Source organism: Xylocopa sonorina, chromosome 9 (assembly GCF_050948175.1).
Source record: "Xylocopa sonorina isolate GNS202 chromosome 9, iyXylSono1_principal, whole genome shotgun sequence".
In the NCBI taxonomy this organism is placed as follows: domain Eukaryota; kingdom Metazoa; phylum Arthropoda; class Insecta; order Hymenoptera; family Apidae; genus Xylocopa; species Xylocopa sonorina.
Window position 1 is genome coordinate 7,363,282 of NC_135201.1, and position 21,766 is coordinate 7,385,047.

Below are 21,766 nucleotides of genomic sequence, written 5' to 3' on the forward strand. Positions count from 1 at the left end.
ACAGCCTGAAAATCCGAATCGCACGACGGAACTCGTCCACGATTAACACTCCAGACCCATTCGAGCCTCGCACCAACACCACATCCAACGAGAACGATCCACCTTGCCAAACGTGCCTCGCCTTACGTACCCAACTTTCACTAACATCCCAAACACGCGTTCCAATCTACCGTAGCAACAAACCTAACCCAAACTATCAGATAACGAGTCCTCAAGTCCAATTTCCACCAACGAAACCCGCAGACTTCGATCTAACCACCCTTCTGCGCCAAGGGTGCTGCGAGCGATCGCCTCGCGCGAGAACGTGTCGCGCGTGAATGCATCGCGCGTGAATGCATCGCGCGTTGCAACATTGTTACGAGTACAAATGGTGCACGCGTAAGCGCGACTTAAAACAGTGGCGCAAGCAGCAACGAGGGAGGACACGCGTGGGAAAGAAACGAAAAGGACGAGAACGAAACATCCGGCTGTTTTCGAGGCACCACCATTTATTTGGCACCACGCCACGTATCGCGAGTGAATCAGCTCGATCTGCTCGTCTGGCCCGCGATAGTTGCGCAATTGGACGCCGTTCGCCTCCTGCACGCGACTCAGCCTCATTCAGACGTTGGTGACCGCGCGGTGCGCTATTCGAAGATGCACGCGCGACAACGTGGACGCACGACGGACGATGGTTGCGGTTGCAAACGGTGGTTGATGGCTTTTACGCTCTTCTTCGCTGTCATCGTCGCTGTCAACGGCCAGTTTCTCCAAGTTTCGACGAGGTTTGGTACTATTTGGGGAATTTTCAGCAACAGCACGCGAGGGAGGACAGCGATACACTACTTGGGGGTGCCTTACGCTGAGCCGCCGATTGGCGAGCTCAGATTCAAGGTGAGCAGTCGACTTACAAGCACCCTTCGAATTCCACGGTTCTACAAGTTTTCACTTTTTTTTTTATATCTCAATGTAGTATCGCCTTTTGATTTTTGCATGTTTAAGAGCGTAACACTTGTGTTGGCAGAGTCCACGACCATGGAATCGCTCGTGGCCCATAGCTTACATTGCGACGGCGAACAGGAATGTGTGCCTGCAGTTGAATCACAATGGAAACATTATTGGAAGCGAGAACTGCCTCTACCTGAATATTTTCGTTCCTGTTGTAAGTGTTTCTTCCTTTAAAACGGTACAGAATGATGCGAGGGATGAAAGTGGTGGTATTAAAAGGCGTAAAGATGGAAATCTAAAATTTCCAAATTGGAATTTGTATCTGGTGATAAAGGAAAAGTCGCAACGTGACGATTTCCGCTTATAATGCACAATTACTAGAAAACCGTAAACAACTGTACAGCGTTGTTTAGCGAAACGAATAAAAAGCGTCGTTGGAATATGAGCTCGATTAGTTCGCAAGGTCCGCTCGATTTAATTAAACTTGATTCAAGGTGACGCGTTTCCCCCAACTTCAACTTCTAGTCACTCTTTCCATTTCGAAAGTGAACATGCTCTTGCGTCCACCGTGTATATTTAAATCTTTGTCAATGATTCCGAGTTTGGATTTTATATTGGTGTTGTCGATTGGTAATCTTATCGTTGACAACGATCGAGGATCGTTTGTTTGTTGGGATGTACGAGTGGAAGGAAATGTTCGCAGGATTCACAGAAACCAGGGGTGAATAGTGGGCTTCCGGTGATGGTGTACGTGCACGGCGATAAATACAGCAGCGGTAGCAGCAACAGCCGCAAGTTACCACCGGACTACTTGATGGATCAGGATGTAATCCTAGTCACGGTTAACTATCGTTTGAATATTCTAGGTAACGATTCGTTATTTGTGGTTTATGTCAACTCGAACTTCCTGTTCCAAAATTTCCCATTATCCATTTCCAAATATGTTACCATTTCTAATTTTTCGATCCCCAAAGTTCCTCATTTTCAGAATGCTTTGCCAATTTGTCCATGTTCAGCCGACAATTTCAATTACCTCACGCGAGCCATTTTCCAACTTTCCTACCACTGGCAATAAACCAATTTCCCAATTTCTCACCTCTGAGCGTTTCAATTTCCCCGCATCAACTTTCTCAGCCTTCCACTTTCACTTGCAGAATTACCCATTTTCAACGTCCAAACCCTACCTCATGCGAGCCATATCCCAAATCCACATCAAATCCCATTTCAACTTTCCTACCACCAGCAATAACCGAATTTCCCAATTTCTCACCTCAGAGCGATTCAATTTCCCCGCATCAACTTTCTCATCATCCGTTTCCAATTTTTCAATCCCCAAAATTCCTCATTTCCAGAATGCTTCGCCAGTTTCTCGATTTCCAGCCGTCAATTCCTATTACCTCACGCGAGCCATTTCTCAACTTTCCGTCTTCCAATCTTCAACTTTCCTATCGCCAGCATTAATCTAATTTTCCAATTTTTCACCTCTGAGTATTTCAATTTCCCCGCATCAACTTTCTCAACCTTCCGCCTCCACTTCCAGAATTTCTCACCATCCGAATTCCCATTTTCAATTTCTGAGCATCTAAAACTCTGATCTCCCGCCTATCTGTCCAGGATTCTTGAGCACAGGCAGCGATGCGAGCCCAGGAAACTACGGCTTGAAGGACGTCTTAATGGCGCTGCAGTGGATACAAGAGAACATCTGCTCGTTCAATGGGGACCCTGGGAATGTGACTTTATGGGGCCACGGCTCGGGCGCGTCGATGGTGCACGCGTTGGCCCTCACCAACAAAACGGAAGGGCTGTTCAACAGGTACATCCTGCAGAGCGGAAACGCTCTCTGCCCTTGGGCCATCAGCACCAGAAGCTGGGCGAGGAGGGCGACCCTCCACGTGGCCAACTGGCTCGGCTGTCTCCCTCAAAAAATCAACGACGAAGAGAACGAAAAAAGGGAGAGTAATAACGCGACGACCACCACTGCGTCACCGGAAGTGACGACAGTGTCGGAGGATAGGGACGTGGAGTACGAAGAGTACAGCGAAGAGGACGAACAGAGCATTATGGACTGCTTAAGGAAAGTTAACGTCAAGAAATTAGGCAAAATATTGAAGCATTATGTAAGATGATTTTTTTATTTGTTTTTATCGATTTCTTCGTAAATTCGAAAGAAGATTATTCGTTAGTTTTTAAATGCAGAGGAGTTGGGACATGAAACCCTGCTGCATTTTTGCACTCACGATCGAGACGGAATCAGAAGACGCTCTCATGACATCGCACCCCCTAAATACGATAAAAACGGGCCATTTCCGGGATATACCATTCATCATGGGAGTCACCAAAGACGATGGACTAATGAAAATGTCTGGTACGTTGACAAAGAATTTACATCATCCACAGCAATTAATTGGAGGAATTTTAATTACCATATCTCAGTTCTAGTAGACTGTCTATATAATTAGTAATAGTATTTTATAAAGATTGGAAGGTTTTATTAAGATCATAAATTGTAGGGTTTCGAGAGAAAAGGAACTTTTAATGGTTCGTCCATTTTCTTCAGCTACTATCTCTTAAAAAGTTCCTTGTATTCCACTTTGGAGACGATAACGGGTCCCTTTGTCTCCACCGTATCGTCCTGTAGAAATTTTCTGTCCCGTGGAATCTGAGTTTCTCGGGACAAAGAGCGTAGTCATCTTCTTTATCCGCAATCGCGAAGATTATGCTCGACGAACACGTTCGCCAGACATCGGTACCAAATCGTCCAGCTGATCCTGACGCGGCTATCGCTCGTCGCAGGATTCGCAATTATAACTTTTAATTGACTTCGAAAAACTGCCCCCGTTCTCGATTTTCAGACAACACGACCTTCACGTCGGAGCTGATAAATAATTTCAAGACGCATCTGCCTTACTCGCTGGAGTATTACCAGCTGATCTCGAACGTAACCGCGTTCGTCGACGCGATCGACGAGTTCTACTTTCCAGGGAATCGTTGCTTGTCCGACGGACAAAACGTCACAGAGGTGCGTTAGAAGTCGAGCATGCATGGTCTGTGGTCGATCACGATCAGAATTTCCACGTCTTGCAGATGGTGAGCGACGCGTTGTTCTTGTGGCCAGCTTATCAAACTTTAAAGTGCCAATCGGAGAAGATGAACTCGAGCACGTACTTTTATCTATTCGATTACGAGGGTACCTTCACTAGTACGTTCAGTTCTAAGGAAATGACTCGTTACGGTAAGCAGGATTCGCGTTACAAATTATTAATCGTTACACGCATGTGTGGATCATGAATTAAATTAATTGTTTGGTGGTTTCAGGAGTCGCGCACGCGGACGATTTAAATTACTTGATTCCAATATTGAACAAGAAGCACAAGGATCAAATGTTGCACAATACAGAAAGCGATGTTGCTATGATAAATATAATGACTGAAATGTGGGCCAGCTTCGCGGCTACCGGGTAAAAACTAGAGTAACTTTGTATATTTCACGAAAAAGAAATTTATGGAACACGTTTAACTTGAGTTTGAACGTACGCAGAGTACCAAAGGCATGGAGGATACCATCGTGGCCGGATTACAAGGATTCTCACGAATTCCTGCAATTTGGAGTCGGTAGATATTCAGAAGTGATCGTGGCGGACGCTTTCTTCCCGGAAAGAATGGCATTTTGGGAACAACTGACGGCGAATCTGACGATTTTCCGAGAAATCGAGGATTACTCGCCGTTCGTGATTCCCATAGAATTGATATTCGAAAATGACAACAACGATAGTATTCGTGCGGTAGGATGTACAATACTAGTCTATACAGTGATGCTATTCGTAACCCATTTCTGGTAAACTAAATATCTGATTGTTTGAAATTGTTGATAATAAAGAGTATATTTCTGATATACAACCGTGTTTCCATAGAACGTAGCGAAATTCGAGTAGTTTGCTCGATCTCTAAAATTTACTAATTTCTAAATTATCAAATTATCAAATTCTCAGGTTTCTGAAGTTTCTATAATTGGAATTTTCAAACTTCCAAATTTTCCTCGCTTTTCAGATTTGCAAATGTTCAGCATCTCAAACAGTTTCCATAATTGGAATTTTCAAGCTTTCAAATTTTCCTCGCTTTTCAGATTTCCAAATTTTTAGCTTCACAAACAGTTTCCATAATTGGAATGTTCAAGCTCTCAAATTTTCGCCGCTTTTCAGATTTCCAAATTTCCAGCTCCTCGAACTTTCCGCTGCTTCGAGCTTCAAAATTGTTGAACAACAGCCGGCTAAAGCGGAACTATGTCCGAGGGAGGTAAGAACGAGGAGTGACGGGAATCTGGTTGGCAGAATTTTCCACGCCACCGTGTAAGGAACGCATCCGCGGCAATAAACGCGCGAACAACCGAGAAACAAAGGTGGAAAGAGGGCGTATTATCAGCGGCGAGGATCTCCCGCAGGATCGTCGCCGGTTTTATTAAGACGAGTCCTAATAAACGAAAAGCATAATGGAATCCGGTGGAAATTAAGTTCGCCTGGCGTGTGGAGAATTAAACGCGTGCATAAAATATGCGCCACGGTGGCGTTCCTTCGCGCTCGGGGAAATTAATCATCCGGCCGGCCCTGTGTTTGTCTTCTTTTCCGTTCCGCGCCGGTTTCCAACGAAATGAAGACAAACGTCTTTCCTTCTTCAGACAATTTTTCCCTCTCTCTTATCCCACCGCGATTTACGCGAGATTTCTTTGACATTTCGCGCAAAAGTCACAGCGAAGATTACGCGTTAAACATCGAGGAGGGTGGAATATTGAAGAACTTCGATTTTCAGCTCGTCAGATTTTTGAAAAGTCTGCTGCGAACTTTTAATTAGGTCGAAATCGAAATCTGTAATAAGAACGGTTGGACTTCGAAACGGATGAACGAGAAGAAAGAAAGGTTTAATCCGTGACGGGACAAGGAGGCAAGGGTTGTTTATCGCCGCAGTAAAAGCGAAATTCCCGCGTCGAATTTTAATTAGTTCCCCTCGAACGCAGTAAAAACCGGATCCAACACGGAGACGCTCGCGGAATCGTCGCTTTACTGCAAGATTTAAAACCCTTTATACACCGTTGGAATATTTTCCGCAGCGGCGAGCGAGCAACTTCGACCGTTTCCAACCGTCGATGTTAACGAAAGTTGTTTCAGAGCCGACGCTCGCTCTGGAACCGTTGATTTATACGGGAATTCGGGACACTTTGCATTCGGCTGGTTCTACCCTGGACGCGGATTCGTTTTATGGTTTCTTCGACGTGGTATTATTTTGCAAAATTTCCCAGCCAAATGCCGGATCTCGCAGTTCGAATTATAATAGCGCGAGTTCCCCGGCATTTTCATTTTAATCTACTTACCAACATCCCAAATTGAAACATATCTGTTGTACTCGATGGAGAGAAACCAGAACGATATAAATTACACAAAAAGAAAAAACATAAGAACAGATAAACGACTTTCGATTGTCCAACTCAAAATAAGTCGAGAATGAAAAATAATAAAATTGCATTTACAGCTTAGTCTACGAGAAAATTGAAGGTGAATATCTGCGCGTACACTAATGGACAACGATCCACAGACTGGTGCAGCCATCTTAGTTGTATCCTGTATCGCAGTGGCTCGCGGTCTTGCACCACCCTTGCGCTTTCAAATTCGTTTTCCTCGAAAACTAAGCGTCGAACGAAATTTTATCGCTCTTCAGTTTCGTCTTGTTTTAGCTTCTAGAATCTATCCTAGAAATTTCTCACAGATACGAGCCATTCCTCCACGCGTCGCGCGCAACTTTTGTATCTGGACCGCACGGAAAAACTCGTTTAATTAGTCAGCTGTAGCAGGAAAAGCGGTATTTCTGGGAAAATAGAGGAAGCTCGGGTGGAAATCGACACGATGTATAGCCAGTGGTGACGCGCGGGCGAATTTTCGAAAGGCACTCGTCAGTGTTTGCCGTCGCGCGCTTTGGGCGCACGGGGGCTGCTCTCGAAATCGCTTCGAAAACGATTATTCGACTGCTGGGTAAACAGCCGCGCTCGCCGCGCAGCCCCGTACTTATTTGTCTATGCAAATGGTCAATCAACGGCGGCCTTCGTGCCTTGTTTCGCTTCAAGTATCCGCGTCCGCTTGTTTTTCCTCGCACCTTCGCCGGACGGCCCCCACTTTGTCCTTTGATTACCGGCTAAAAAAATACACCCGGTCTCGGTTTTCGATTGCGCTCGTTTCTGGAGGCTCCTCTCCTCCATTTCAACACCGATGCAAGTGTCATCGTGGACGGGTTCGTTTGAACTCTGTCATACTTTTCCTTTGAACGCTGCGAGCTTTTTGTATCGAGAACGCTATTTATGGAGACCAGAGACCTTTTCGCGTATTTTTCGAACTTGCCACCGATTCGTAGACACAGGTAGAGATGTTTTCACGAATATATAATGTTCAACCGAACGATAAAAAATTAATTTGTCACACTTTTCCTTTGAACGCTTCGAGCTTTTTGTATCGAGAACACTATTTATGGAGACCAGGGATCTTTTTGCGTAATTTCGAACTTGCTAGCGATTCGTAGACACACGTAGAGATGTTTTTACAAAAATATAGTGTTCAACCAGGCAATTAAAAATTAGTACAGAGATCCCATACATTTTTCGTCTACCCTCGCACGAAGAATCAGCTCCTGTATTTTATCCAACCCCCTCCTACCCTATTGTTACGATAGCCCATATTCCAGGTCGAGTAACGAACGAAATTTCAGCGGGAACCGCGGCGGGTTCCCAAGTTTCCAGCACGCGGGATCCGGATGCCCGTCGTGTCTCGCGATAATGAGGTATTCGCGGATTCGACGAGCCCCGCTGCAAGACCGACAGGTACGCGTGTAATTAGTAAAAGCCCTGGAAAATCGAGCCGCGTTCTTGGACGAAGCCACCGCTTCTTGCTTCTATGGGAGCCCCTTTTTTTACTGGAGAGACGTACACGACGATGAACACGACGTAATTACCAGACCACCGTCGGGGTTACCAGAGGAATTTGGCCAATTTTCCGCGAGACACGAATTAATATCTGACCCTTAATTTGGCGATCTACATTTCCCTCCTTGGGGGCTGCGATCGCGCGGGGAAAAACCCTGTACGTGTTCAGAGTGTTCTACGAAACCGAAGTTTCGCTGTTAAATTATTACGCAGCTGTATGTTTAAACGGAAAGAGATAAAAAGTTGACAGAATTTTAAAAAATATTTTGCATCGCGCGCGCGCAAAATAAAACGCGATCTCTCAACCTTCTCGCTTCCTACTTATTCCATGTATTTATCAGCAGGTAGATTCCAGCTACACCCAGTCGCAAAAAAATAAATTAAATGGTTACATAATTTTAAAAAACATTTCGTAACACGTACAGAGCAACGTATACGATTCATGCAATTTTTATTTCTTTACATATCTCATTTCCCGTTCGTTCTACGCGCTTGCCATTAAATGGCCCCTCCGCTCGATGATAAAAAGTAATTAATGAGCCACGATTCAGAAGACCAAAATATATACGAACGATACAAGCAACTATCCCCTAGTTTCTCGTTCGAGAGGGGTGGAATGGAACGTCACAACGAACAATGCCACAGCGATCGTCCCAAGCCTCGAAGAATAAGTCCCTCTTCTTCGCGACGGAAACGTAATATCGCTGTATACAAGCCCTTTGTCCAGAAGGGACGTTTAATTATTCGCGGTCTCGAAAATTGGCCTGGCTGTTTTTCATATACCATCGCGAATGACGGATCACCGCTTTTTTACCCTGGAATCGACGACGATGGCGTTCGAGACGTGACAAACGATTACCTCGAGCGATGGTGTCCATTTTGAACTTTTGATTGCGTTAGGAGAACCTGGTTTCTTCTTTCGAACTTCATTTGGCATTCTTATGCCTATTTAAAATATTAGAAGTCGCGAAATGGTGATTTAATTGACAAAGCAACGCTGTATCTGAATAAAAATTCTCTTCTCGATCAATTCTCTGTGCGAGACGATTCTTCCGAGCCAGTCGAAGCGGGCACGCATGCATGGCCAGTGTCGTTCGAGCATCGACTATAATTTTCGCGGGTTACGTGTGCCAGCGGTGTCTGCATTGTTGGCACCGGTAACGAGCGGCAATTTTTCCGGGGCCGAACAATGTGTCGCATTAGCGCATTGTGCTGGCCGTGTACGCTCGTTCTGTCACGCGACACGGCCGTATCGTAATCGATGCTGGCCCGATTTCCATTCCACTTTTGCGACCGGCCCAGTCATTACACCGGCAAGTCGCCCCCGACAATATCATCGAGACGCCGCGGACGTGTCTGGAATATCGTCCCTCGAACAAACGGTCTTCCCGAGATTTCCGTCCTGCGATCTGTGAAACGACCGACTCTGAGAAGAGATTTCGTGGATACTTCTTCAAGTTGCAAGCTTGCAAGTTCCTGAGCCTCCAAATTTCTAAGTTTCCTGAGACCAAGCTTGAAAGTCTTCGGTTTTCACGTTCTCAAATCCTAAGCTTCCAATTTTCTAAGCCTCCAAATTTCTAAGTCCTCGGTTTCTAAGTTTCCTGAGACCAAGCTTGAAAGTTTTCAGTTTTCACGTTCTCAAATCTTATGCTTCCAAATCCCTGAGACTCTGAGCTTCTAATTTTCTGAGATTGCAAATTTCTAAGCCCTCAGTTTCTAAGTTTCCTGAGACCAAGCTTGAAAGTCTCAAAACTCCAAAATCCTAAGTTTTCAAGTCTCTGAGACTCCAAGCTTCCAAATTCCTATCAGTCCAAGCATCTCAACATTCGCTACGACAATTTCTAAGAACAAGAAACAACCCCGTCTGAACGATGGAAGCGTCTCATCGAGCGCTCGATAGACGAGCTTCGATTAATGGAATCGATTCCCAAGGCTATCGTCTTAAGTCTCGGAGTCCCATCGTGCCACGTGGGTTGCTACGTCGCCCCGTAATCCGTTGCAACCCCCAACGAGCCAATGCAGCCTGCTATGAGAAAATGAATATTTGAAAATCTGGAGGGACGAAGCCAGCGTTATGTCCCCGTTAGCTCCCCTAATCCGGCTGTATCTAATTCGCTCGATTCCCCCTGGGACCGTCTCAGGCGAAATTTCCTTCTGATACCGTTCGTTTCGTACCCAATCGCCATTTCGCGACTTCGATCACGTCAGACGGCTAATTACCTTTTTCTAGCCAAATAATCAGCGTCTCGTACTATCGAGAATGCTCGAAACAGAATTTTATCGATGCAAATATCGCGTTAGGGACCAACCAATGATACGAGACGCCATCCAGCGACGCTCTGTCACTGTCACGAACAATAATATGGACAGGCGGAGGAGCGTAAGCAAAATGGTAGCCTGCAGCTTTCATCATGCGAGCATCGCGGTTGGACGTCAGCGATTCTCAAGCCATCGAATATCCTTCGTTCCAAAGATATCTTTCTTCACGAAACACTGCAAGATTTCACCGAACGAACCTCTTTTTAGCGATCGCAAATCGATTTGCGAACTCGCCCTTTAATACCACTGAAATTATTACTTAAATCTCGACTCGACTGCTCGAAGCGAACAGCGGATGGCGTCTTCGAATGGAACACCAGCGACTCGGTTCCTCGCCGTTTCCGTTCCCAGCTGACGCTGTCCGAAACTGAGAATCTCTGGTGTGCGTAATACAGAATCTGTCTCAGGCCAGTGTGTACAACTACACTGCAGGGCACGTCGAGACAGTGACACGAGATCTGCCCGTGATTCAGAAGCGAAGAAAACGATGCGGAGGAGGCGGATGATGAGGGAGAACGGTCGCGAGCTACGTTTCCTTCACAGTAAAGCTGAGCTCACCAGCGTTCTACCGGGTGTTCGACGCGAACGAGGCGTAAAAACGCTGCGCTATTTAAATTTTACCAGCTTCTTTTCTACCTTGAAAGACAGACGTACAACTCCGTTCAACGTCACGTTACAAAGAAAGAAATGCGAAGAACAACATTAGCAGTTTGAAAAGAACGTGAGCATTCCTTTACAATTTTTATTACCAGCTGCATTTTGTTTTTTACAGCTGTAAATGTTTGTCGTTCGCGTTGAAACATGCATCTCCATCAAGCGTTCGTAAATATCAATAACCCTTTTCAATCTCTCGCTCGAGCCGGGATAAATATTAAAATGCCGCGAGTGGACGGGGAGAGAGCGTTTTATCTCGATGGAATGAACAGAAGTGAGAAAAAAGAGTGTGAAATATATGCTTGGCGTTGTTAAGACGAAAAACTCGACGGTGGTCGAAGGTATTTGTTCACCCCTTTTCAGGGACACTCGATTTCACCTGCAATTACGTTTAAGCCCGCGAATAATCTGTTGGAGCGTTTTCCGTTCAACGTTTCGCGGCCGTTGTGTGTAAGGACGGCATTCGAAGCGGCGGGAACGTGAGCCCCGTTCATGCGGCAAATTACGCAGGCAAAACCACCCCCTGTCTCTCTCTCACTCTCTCTCTCTCTTTTCATCCCTCTCTTAGGCGACAAATTCGAATCCCACGGATTTAATCGACTGGCCAAGGGATTATGAATGGTATTCATAGGACCGTCCGTGGAAAATCGAAACGAGTCGCGTCCTCGACAAACGGTGAACAATTTTCAAACGATGAGGAAAATAACGAAAACGCGCGTCGAGCTGGTTCGATGAGAAAAGTATGATTCGAGTAGGAATTCTTTTGATTTCGAATAAAAGTATTTATAGTATCGTATTAGATGGGAAAAGAACTTCGATTAACTAGCGAAATAAATGAAATTTCTATTCGCGGTGCACCGTGAGGAAACGAAGTTACTGAATTTTACTCATTTTAATGCAGAAGAGACGTATCGCCACGGAGCAGGTAAAAATCTCCGAAACAAATTAAAAAGTCCACGAGAAGAGCATCCGTCGTTTTAATTGCACGAAAGGAAAAAGAAATGAGCCAGGAACATGCGCAAGTTAGAAATTCTAATTAGAAGACCTCTTGGAAAGAAAGCCACCGCAGCAAGTATTCGAGAAGTGGAAAACAACGCGATAATCCCTCTAAAAGTGTACGAAAAATTTCAATTCCAGCGCGGAATATTTCTCATCCCTGGTACCGCGTCCCCGCAGAAAGTAACAACCCTTAATTTCCCCTTGAAAACCCGAAGCAGCTTTCGAGAACGTGTCATCCGCGAGGGAGACCACTTTTAAGCGAAAAAAATTGTGGGAAGAAACGTTCGTGTTTCTCGTTTGAAGGATTATAAACCAGAGATACGGAGTCCTTTAAGGATCAACCAACCCGGGACTCGCATTTCTCTGTCGCGTGTAACCTCAACTTCCGCTTTGGATAAAGATACGATGAAATATGGCGGGTAGATAATGACAAATTCGCTCGTTACTCGAATTCGTACGTTCGAGTGGTATTCTTCTCCGCTCTCGTGGACAGGAGCTGCAAAATGGATGGGTGGAGAGGTTAAGTAATGCATCGCGCCTCGTCTGTGGCCGTAGAAAAATGGCGTTGATTCAACGAGGCGTCCGAGGTATCTCCCTCGGATGGAAACCATTTGCGTCTCGACTGTGAGTAATCGCGGTTTGTAATGAGCATGAAAATATGTAATGGAAGTTCGAGCTGCGGAGCGAGTACTTAATAATCAACAACTCGAAAAGAAACTTCATCCGTCTTGTAATTAGCTGTTCATTAACGCGGAACGTAAATGAGCTTGGAAAGTGGACGGGAGATGCGAACCTTGGAAGAAGTTCACAAAACCTGGCCCAACTGAAGTGCCTCGAAAAAACTTCATCAAATTATTTGTAAAACTAACCACACGCGAGGAACTTCTTGCGATCATTTGTTAATTGATCCAATACATACAGAGGACACTCGAAACCCTAACGAACCTGCTCGAAAAGCGTACAGCCACCCCTTTTTGCAACGATCAAACAATCAGCTTAAGACTTGTCCCAAAAATTCCAGCGCAAGAAAACCTTTGACCCAATCAAAGAATCCTCTTTGTCCGCGCTTCTGTGGACAGTGCTCGCCTCGACGAGCCACTCGAAAAAGCACAATACTGAACCCACCCCAAGCAACGTTAGCCCAACAAGCAGAAGTTCGCGTCGAATTAACTAGCTGCCCCATTCGCAGCGACGAGAGGGGCCATCGTGCAGACTGCAAGAAGCAGCCTCGATCAGACCCTTCTTTCTAGCTGCTGGCACGAGATTACCATCTCTTCTGCTTGTTAACGCAGGGCCAACGAACAATACGGGGGTAAGTTCGCGGCGTAGATGGCGCGCAAAACAGTAAGCGAGCAGATTCATCGTTGGCACCGCGACCACAAGGGAATATCGCTGTAAACGAAGGAGTGGCGTGCCACGGCGTCGGATCGCGATAACTATGAACACAGGGACGCGGGCGGGGTGGAAGCTGATGGAGTAACGAGGCGAACAGCTGCGGGCCAGCCGCGTGCAAACGGAAGTTCCTTCGTTATTCCTGCAATTAGCGGAGCCGGTGTTTCTTGCCGCTCGAGGGAAGAAGGGACGACGACTGGGTAAGGATCCCACTCGTTGATAGTTCTTGCCGCGATGTAGGAGTCGGTTGTTCGACAGTTGAAGCGATCAAATGGAATTTTCAGCTCGAACAGTCGTACAGTCTAATATCCTGTAACCAAGCGATTCTTCTCACAGTTTTGCCAGTATTTTCAATGTATTTGATCATCGTCATCCTTAACAACCACGAAATCGCAAACACGAGACACACATACGCACACGCACGTACGAAACGCAAATGGAAACAACGCGTTGAAGCAATCAAATGGAACTTTCAGCTCGAGTATTCTACGACCAAGCGATTCTTGTCAGAGATTTGCCAGTATTCGCAACGTGTTTGGTCATCGTCGTCTTTAAAAACCACGAAATCGCAAACACACACACACGTACGAAACGCAAATGGAAACGGCGCTTAATCGTCGCTAAAAAGACCTCTCAACCAGGGAAAAAAGTTGCGCTCCGCGCAGCATCGTTCCGCTTTGATGCCAGCTGACCGAGAAGAGGATGAAGGCCGAGAGTAAAGGCGAATGAGGTGGGCAAGGGTTGGTTTCAACCCTAGCTGCGGTTCCGTGCGGTTCCAGGCGGCTCCCTGCCACGGTTAAGCTGCGGTCGAGCCTGTCGATTTCACGCGGCAAAAAGCCGCGTTGCGATCTCGACTTGCCAGGGACTTTCCTCCCTCGATCGCAGCGTTCACGTGAACTTTGGATCGTTCGAGGAGTTCCGTGGCTGCGAACGAAACGCGCGACGCCTCGTCTGGTCGTTAAAAATATCAAATACATCGATTGGTACTTTGGTGCAAGATTCGCAATGCCTTCGACTTCGCGATTCGAGAGGAAAGCTATCGATTTTAGAATACATCTTCGCAGAATGATGAAGCGAGACCGTTCCAATGGAAATCACTTGGCGAAGTGATATTTGTCAGTACGATCGTGCTAGATCGTGTACGATCATTCTTATTCGCGAGATATTATCGCACAGCGATAAAGTATCGAGCGCAGCATTGAGTTACGAGATACTTGCGAGTGAAAGGAACGTTTGGTGCAAGTAGAGTTGGAACCTATGTGGTCAGACGGACCGTAATCCTGCTGCTGCTCTGCGTTCATTAGTTTTGTCCTTAATCTACATTTATTATACGAATTAAAACCAAAAATAGGGACAATACAAGTATAAGGAATAGATAAAATACGAATTTGTTCGAATGGCTAAAAAATTATGAATTCCTTTCGTTGAAATGTAATCAGAAAAGTATTATTCGAGGAAATTTTGCTCGCCTCAACACGCTGTCTGGGCGAGTAACACGCGATAGAGTGATAATAATAATAAAAAGGGAAGGAAAAATGCAGAACAAGAGCCTCAAACGTAGAACGGTGGGCGTTCTTCAAAGAGCGCGAAATTTCATGCGCGCCGATTCGTCCTCGACATTCCCCAGCTTTCGCGCGCGCTTTTGAAGGAACGACAAAGCTCCGTGGAATCAAAGTCGAGCCTCTAAAGCACTTTGACCCTCTTTTCGGGGATCGAGACAAAGCGAAAGTATCCGTTGTTCTTCAAACGTGCCAGGCAAAATCGATCGACGCACCTCGTCGAGGAACGCGCACGCACGATTCTAATGGCGAACGCGTTCCTGAAGCGTTCGAATACCCTCCTCCTGCGCTTGTCTTCGAGCATCGTTATCGTACACAAAAGGGAGGGGGGATGTAATTTTCTGAATTACAAATTGCTGTCCAACAAGTCGATTAGAGATCCTCTTCTTAAACATGAAACGACGAGCACTTGGTGGATCCAGCAGCCACTCGAACCTCTTCCAACAAAGCTACACCGTTGTCACGCGACGCAAACGAGACGCGAGGCACATCACAAGTACGCTAATTAGTTGATTAGAAGATCAAAGAGCACCGCGACTACTTTCTCAACGAAGACTACATCTTTCAAGGATTTTGCAAACAGTTTACCACCAAATCACGAACGACTACGGATAACCTGGGTCTAGTGAGGAGCACAAGCAAACCCTCGATAAACGCACGTACAGGGAACTCGGAATATTTTTCTGTACTTTACGTACAACGATTTAATTTCCCATTCGCAATACACAGCATAAAAGGAAAAGAAATCACCAAACCAACAATAATTAATTGAAAAAACAGAATGCGCAAAAATTGCCTAACTTTCGCGAGCACATCCACCCGAAATAGAACTCTATTTTTCCAGCGTGCTGGTGATATATCGTGGGAAAAGTACGACCCAGTGACTGGCTGAGGAAGGCAGGGGGGAAACTTTGGAAGCTGCAACAGTTGAGCGAAATCAACGGGACTGTTGCTCGCCAGGCAACAGCGGCGGGGATAGGATTGAAAAACGAAAAGTTCCGATGAGTTTCCGGCCGCGGAAAATAAGACGACGCGGCCGGAAATCCCGCGGAACGTAAATAATCGCGACGCGGGCGTAATCACGCGAAGTGGCCGAGTTCCTTCGACTTCCCGGATAAAATACAGCCGCGAGTTTCGCACCCGCGTCTTCGCTCGGCCACGCGGCAACTGGGGAAGATTCGTTTCGCGATTTCCGCGATTACACCCGGGAAAAATGAAGCGGAACAGTTTCGAGTTGGATAACGGATCGTTCTTGTTGCAACGCGCGGTGATTTAAGTCCCTCTCGAAACAGGCGACAAGATCGAATGGCAGATTCCTCTGCGCGATAAAAAAAGTGTTAAAAATCTTCATTTCCCAGCTTTTATCGTATCCTCATACTCGAATAGTAGCAATTCTGAGAAATAAACGATAGTTTTCCACCCTCTTCGATCTTCATGATCGCACTTGCGAGAAAAGAAGAGGAAACAGAAGAAAAATCGCAAAGCATTAAGAAAAACTTGTGCGCATCTAATTTCTCCTGCTAAATGGAAAAGGAAATCATTTTAGAGAACGCAAGCATGCATCAAGAGAGCGTAGAACCACGGAGAACGTTTGTACAGCAACAAAAACCTGGGCAAATGCAAAATACAGCTCACCGCTCGGTACAACCGGTCGTAGCTTCGTTAATTCCTCGAATGCCTGCGAGTCCTTTGGCAGAGGTATCGCGAGTGCTTCAAAAAAAAAAAGAAAAAAATCCGCGAACGATTCCCAGCCAGCCCTTACGTCAGAGTCCCCGTTTAAACGCGAGGGTGGCGTTCGAGGGGTTGAGGCGGGCGGAAACGCGGATTTGACGTCGGCGCCGGCGGCTCGAATTTCAAACGCAGGCCCGGCACTCGCGGGGATCCAGTCGCCAGGCTAATTACGCGACTCATTAACAATGCAGCCACTTCAAACGGTGGGCCAGTTGATTATTATTAGCGGCGCAACAACGAGCGCCGTTACAATGTCCGGCGAAATTTCGCGGCGCGCACCCCCGCGGCGCTTTGCTCCCGATTAAACGCGAGTAACCGTGCACGCGCGCGAACGGTGCGTGGACGGTGCGCAGCGAGGGATGGATCGCGTTGATTTTTCGGTGGGAGGTTTCGAAGTTACAGGTGGACCTGGGAGCTGTGCTCGGGTGTGTACGTGCAGGCTCAGAATTTTCGATCGATACAGGTGGATTGGTGCGGTTGTAATGGTTGCGGACTCTGTTGAAACTGCGATAGCGTGGGAGTTCCATCTGAAATCCTTTCCTAGAATCGTTTCTGCTACGCGCCAGAGTGTAACCATTCGGTGATTTCTGATAATCGAGTAAATAAATATTGCAAAGGAAGGTTCACTTCGTCACAAAATTCGAGTGACAGTCGAGTGGTGCATTCTCTGCACCTCGACGATTAAAAGAGATAAGGGTGAAAACAAGGCTGGATAGATAAAATAACGGTGCAAGTCTCTGTCTATAGCTGCTCTACAACAGAAACCAGTGAAAATCTCGGTTCACGGATTCTGGAAACCGATAGGACGAAATTAGAAATCGTGGAGTTCAGTAGGTTACGTATCGTCGCGCGTGTCCTTCCCGCCGCGCTGCAAACTATTTCGCGAACTGTGCGCCGGACGAACGGGCCATCGCAAATAGATGGCGAGGCGGATGCATTTCTCAAAGTTACGTGAATCGCAGCGAGCATCGAATCCATCCGGCTAAGTTGGCTCGGAATCAGCCTCGGATGCTCGCAATCAACCTGTCAGCGGGTGTCGTCTCCAAAGCAAATCCGATATTGTGCGCCGCGGTATGGACAATCAACGCCGGTGACGTTGGCCGTCTAGCTAAGTCACAAAGGGAATCGCGTAGTGCGTCAGTATTGCGGCGAGATTGGCCCGTGACGCCCACGAATCGCAATATGACTCTCTCTCTCTCCCCAGAATCCGAGGCTTAGATCGCTCCAACCCGCCGTAGCTACGGTTTACAGGGGGATTCTCGACGTTTCGTTGATAATTTCAATCCGACGGCGCGCGCGCACCGATCACCCTGTCACGTTTTAATGGGCCTGGACGCGTGTCGGACGTTGCTCGCGTTGCGCGTTCTCCGCTCGACCGCTTAACCCTCGTTCAACGCGCGACTAACGTCCAAACGCAGTAGAATGCTCGAAAATTCTCGATTTACGCTTCGAGAGAACGTATCTCGAGCTCTTCCCTCTGTACTTCGATTGAAAATTTCTCTTTAACACTCGATAAATGCACAACTTGTCCAGGGAGGATGGCGTTGAACTTGGCGGTACCAAAATGGCGGAACACGCAGGCATAAAAATGAGGGAGGCTCCGTTTCAGACGAGTCCACGCGCAAACGATGGATAAATTTGGTTTAACGAGAATTATGCAAGGGCGTGGGGAGACTGTTCGAACAATATCGCGTTATACAGCGACTCTTTTGTGGAAGGGTAAGGGAGAGTAGGGGGCCGCTGCGAGCCATCGATATCGTTAATCGAAGACGGAAATTCCTGACAAAGGATGAATACACCAGGTAGAGAATACAAAAGCTGGATAAGTAAATAGCTGCGGGTTTACGTAACTCCCAGGGCCCGTTGAATTTTTCTTACCCCTCGTCTGTCGTCGTTAAGAACAGCCTGCTCTGGGCGTCGTTAACGGGCCGTTCGACGTTATCGATTAGCCCAGGTGGAAACTGATATTCCCTTCCCTTGATGCCTCTCGCGATGGAGCGAATCTTTGCAAGCGATTTCACTGGTTCCTCGTGAAATGTTCGATACTGTTCGTTTCAAAACCAGTCGCATAAGAATCGAATAAGGTAACTGTACTTCAACGAATTTCACTTTTCAGCAAAGACAATACCAGAAATGTTAAAAATGATAAAAAATAAGAATATTTACAGAACTTTCTATCGAATTCACAGTTGATCGAAATTCCACTGTTTTTTCGCAGTCAAAAATTGCTAATCCTTCCACAAAGGCAAGCAAACGCACAGCCAACGGCACGCGAAGTATCGAAGCATCGCACAGAGATCCGCAATCGTTGACCCAAGTTTCCGCGAGCCTCGTCGAACGTCGACGAACCGCGACGAGGGTGAAAAAAAAAAGCGAACGCGGTTCGAAACGACGCGTTCGCGCATCCATCGGCGATTTTACACGTCAGGCACAGGCGGAAGCGAATATCCTCGCGATGCCGCGGTCGATCGCGCCCCCCGGGCGAAAACAAAAGGGAGTTTGGGAACGTTTAAGCAGCCCGGAAAATTCAATTTGGAAAAGCGATCCGACCTCGTGTATCACGGCTCCAATTTACCAGTCTCGAAAGGATCACGCTGCCTGTTATGGATACTGCGGCCTCGCCGCGTTACTGTATATCTCGTTGCCAATAGAAACCAGAAACCGTATCAACCCCCTGGGCTTGGACCAGTACGCAACCGTGTGCCATAACTGCCGGCCATTTTGTTCCCACGGGGCCCTTCACGCGCGCCCTATTCGACGGACCATCGTTTCAACACCTTCGCGTGGTTAGAGCTTCGAGTCGTTTCAAGTTCGTTCGAAATGGCTGACGTTCATGCTTAAGAGATCGAAAGAAGAACACTTTCTATCGAAGAGATTCGATAGTTCTATCGAGATTTTCTATCGAAACGTGCAGACATCCTTCTCAGTCTTAATTTGCGTCTAAGAATTCAAACAAACTTACATTTCACGCGTCAATTTTCATTAGCATCGACATTGCGACCAACGAATCACTCTGCAAGTCTTCGAGCCATGCTTTGCCATGAAATTTCTGTTCGTGTCCCGAATGTTTCTTATCTAACGCGAGATAAGTTGGCTTTGTGTTCGATGTTTAAGTATCCAGGCTTTGACGGCGGCTAAGTTGAATAAACGAAGCGTTGACGAACGCCGTTCAGGGGCATCGTACGCTTTATGCATATTTAAGGTGCGCGACGGGCCCGTCGATGCGGCTAAAAAACGTTTATCGGTCGTGTGATTGCGTTATACATATTAACAAGCTTCGGCTACTGTTTTTTAAATCACGGTGAATAGCCCTCCCGGAATTTTTCTGAATTAAGAGACTCCGTCGTTGAATATCTCTGCTACCTGCCGCGACTCATAACCGCGCTACGGGTGTCGTAAATAAATATTAATGGCACCTTGTATTTCATCGTCCTCTATATATACTTTTTAAACTTCGTTCTTTGCTCGCGAATAATTGGACATTCGAAACTAACGAACGGATCTAGTTGGAGAAACGAAAAGGGGATGGAGAAAGAGGAAACGTAACGGGGAGGGTGCGACTTGACAAGCCTCGCGTTATCACCGGTTAATATGCGCTCGTAACGCTCGAGACGAGTCCATAATCGCACGGTGATCACACGATTATTGACCCTGCGATTATTGACGCAAGCAGCCCTGCGTCAGTGGTGTGTGCGCTTAACAGGTCAGACCGCGGGCCGTAACGCAATCGAAATTCGAAACCGTTCGAACAAAGCAGCCGAGCCTGGGCTTGTTTGCCTAAAAACCGTTCGCACACCAGCGCAGAATTACCCGCGGCGAATCCTGTTACCTGCGAAATTTATAAACGTTCGCGTTTCCAAACGTTGGGCCCGTAAATAAATTGTGGAACGCTCGCGGACTCGTACGCTGGACGTGAAAAGCGCGGCAAGTGCCGGATGATCTGATTTAATGGAGTTATAGGAAATTTTCCAAGCAAATGCGCCGCGCGATTCGGTTCCGTTCGTTTCACAGAGTCCCTGGAAAGACCGTCGACGGGGCAACGGGGCGTTCGTCGCGCGATCGCGAATAAAAGCAAACGTTCGTAACGAAAACGGGGCCACGCGAAACCCATTAATGCAGACTTACGCGTGGACGCGAGAGGGCTTTATAAGCCCTTGCCGAATTTCTGATAGCTACCATATTTCCCGGTATTACTCCTCAGGACTAATGCAGTTTAGCTTTGGTTAGGCTTCCATCGTGTTTCTCTATGCGCGCGTGTACGTGTACGTGTACGAGGCGTACGTCACTCGAGAAACAGACGCCTCGCGAGCGTGTACAGAATACGGAGAGGAGGTCTGCATAATTCGAACTCCGTTTCAGATCAAAGCCAGCTTCCCCGTAATGTATTCTCTATGAATAACTATCGTCGAGTGTTGCGCACGGGGCTGCACTCGGAGAAAAATAATTGAACATGATTTCCGAGATGGCAATGGACGTAATTAAAATTGTAGTCTGCAATCCTCGTTAAACTGTGGTAAAAAAAAAATTGCAAATTCAATGTTCCATAAGTCTGCAAAAAATAACCGCAGCGTATTGAAATTGACGTCGTTAGAAGCGGAGAAGCTTCCCCTTTAAAATGCCGCTCGAATCACTCCGATCCGACTTCCCGTTCCGGAGATATCGCCGCTGGAAGCGGAATCTAATTTTTCACTGTCGCGCTCGAACCTCTCGCTCGCGCTTAGCGATGCTAACCGATCACAAGCGTGCACCGCGCTAAATTTTGTGACGCACGCTAATTAGAGTACTTCTCTAGCGTACCACTAGCGCACTCTTCCAGGAAAAAGAGTAAGTCGCTCCGTTGACAGCATCCCTGTTTCATAGGCTCGACTTTGAGGGTCTATATCTTGGGAACGGATTGAGATAACGAGATAAAACGAAACACGTTTTAAAGGACACGGTTTTCTCTATCTACTGAACGAGTTTTCAAGTGAAAATATGTCGTTCTTCAGAGTGTATCTATCGATCAAATTAGACACTACGATGGTAGCTATTTGACGTTCCATTCTCTATAATACTCAAAGGATAGTATTTACTTTGAAGATGTTAGAAGCGAGGTAAATGTCTTCGAACGCGTAAAACATGATTCTCATCGCAAACTTGCGTACTCGGATCGAGTCTGGAATTATAGTAGAAACGCATCTAGTTTGTTTAAAGAGATTCCCACGCGTTAATTTTCGCCAGAATCCACC

General features: G+C 46.6%; 2 protein-coding genes across 12 annotated transcripts in view; one reads left to right on the forward strand and one right to left on the reverse strand.

Annotated features, from left to right (window-relative positions):
* Heph (polypyrimidine tract-binding protein 1 heph) overlaps positions 1 to 21,766 on the reverse strand; it is a 294,035-nt gene that overhangs the window by 240,159 nt on the left and 32,110 nt on the right. The gene's annotated exons all lie outside the window — the stretch shown is intronic.
* On the forward strand, positions 508 to 4,765 carry LOC143426667 (esterase FE4). The gene is made up of 9 exons (XM_076900259.1): positions 508 to 873; positions 1,004 to 1,141; positions 1,631 to 1,793; positions 2,542 to 3,044; positions 3,124 to 3,292; positions 3,780 to 3,946; positions 4,012 to 4,159; positions 4,243 to 4,384; positions 4,465 to 4,765. The coding sequence occupies exons 1-9, from the start codon at positions 637 to 639 to the stop codon at positions 4,763 to 4,765; spliced, it is 1,968 nt and encodes a 655-aa protein (XP_076756374.1). The 5' UTR covers positions 508 to 636.

Bases quoted from the DNA above. Each gene is read 5' to 3' on its own strand.
- LOC143426667 (XM_076900259.1), top strand. From the start codon at position 637: ATGCACGCGCGACAACGTGGACGCACGACGGACGATGGTTGCGGTTGC. The intron at 3,045-3,123 runs GTAAGATGATTT...TTTTAAATGCAG, and splicing joins GCAAAATATTGAAGCATTAT to AGGAGTTGGGACATGAAACC. The intron at 4,160-4,242 runs GTAAGCAGGATT...TGGTGGTTTCAG, and splicing joins TAAGGAAATGACTCGTTACG to GAGTCGCGCACGCGGACGAT.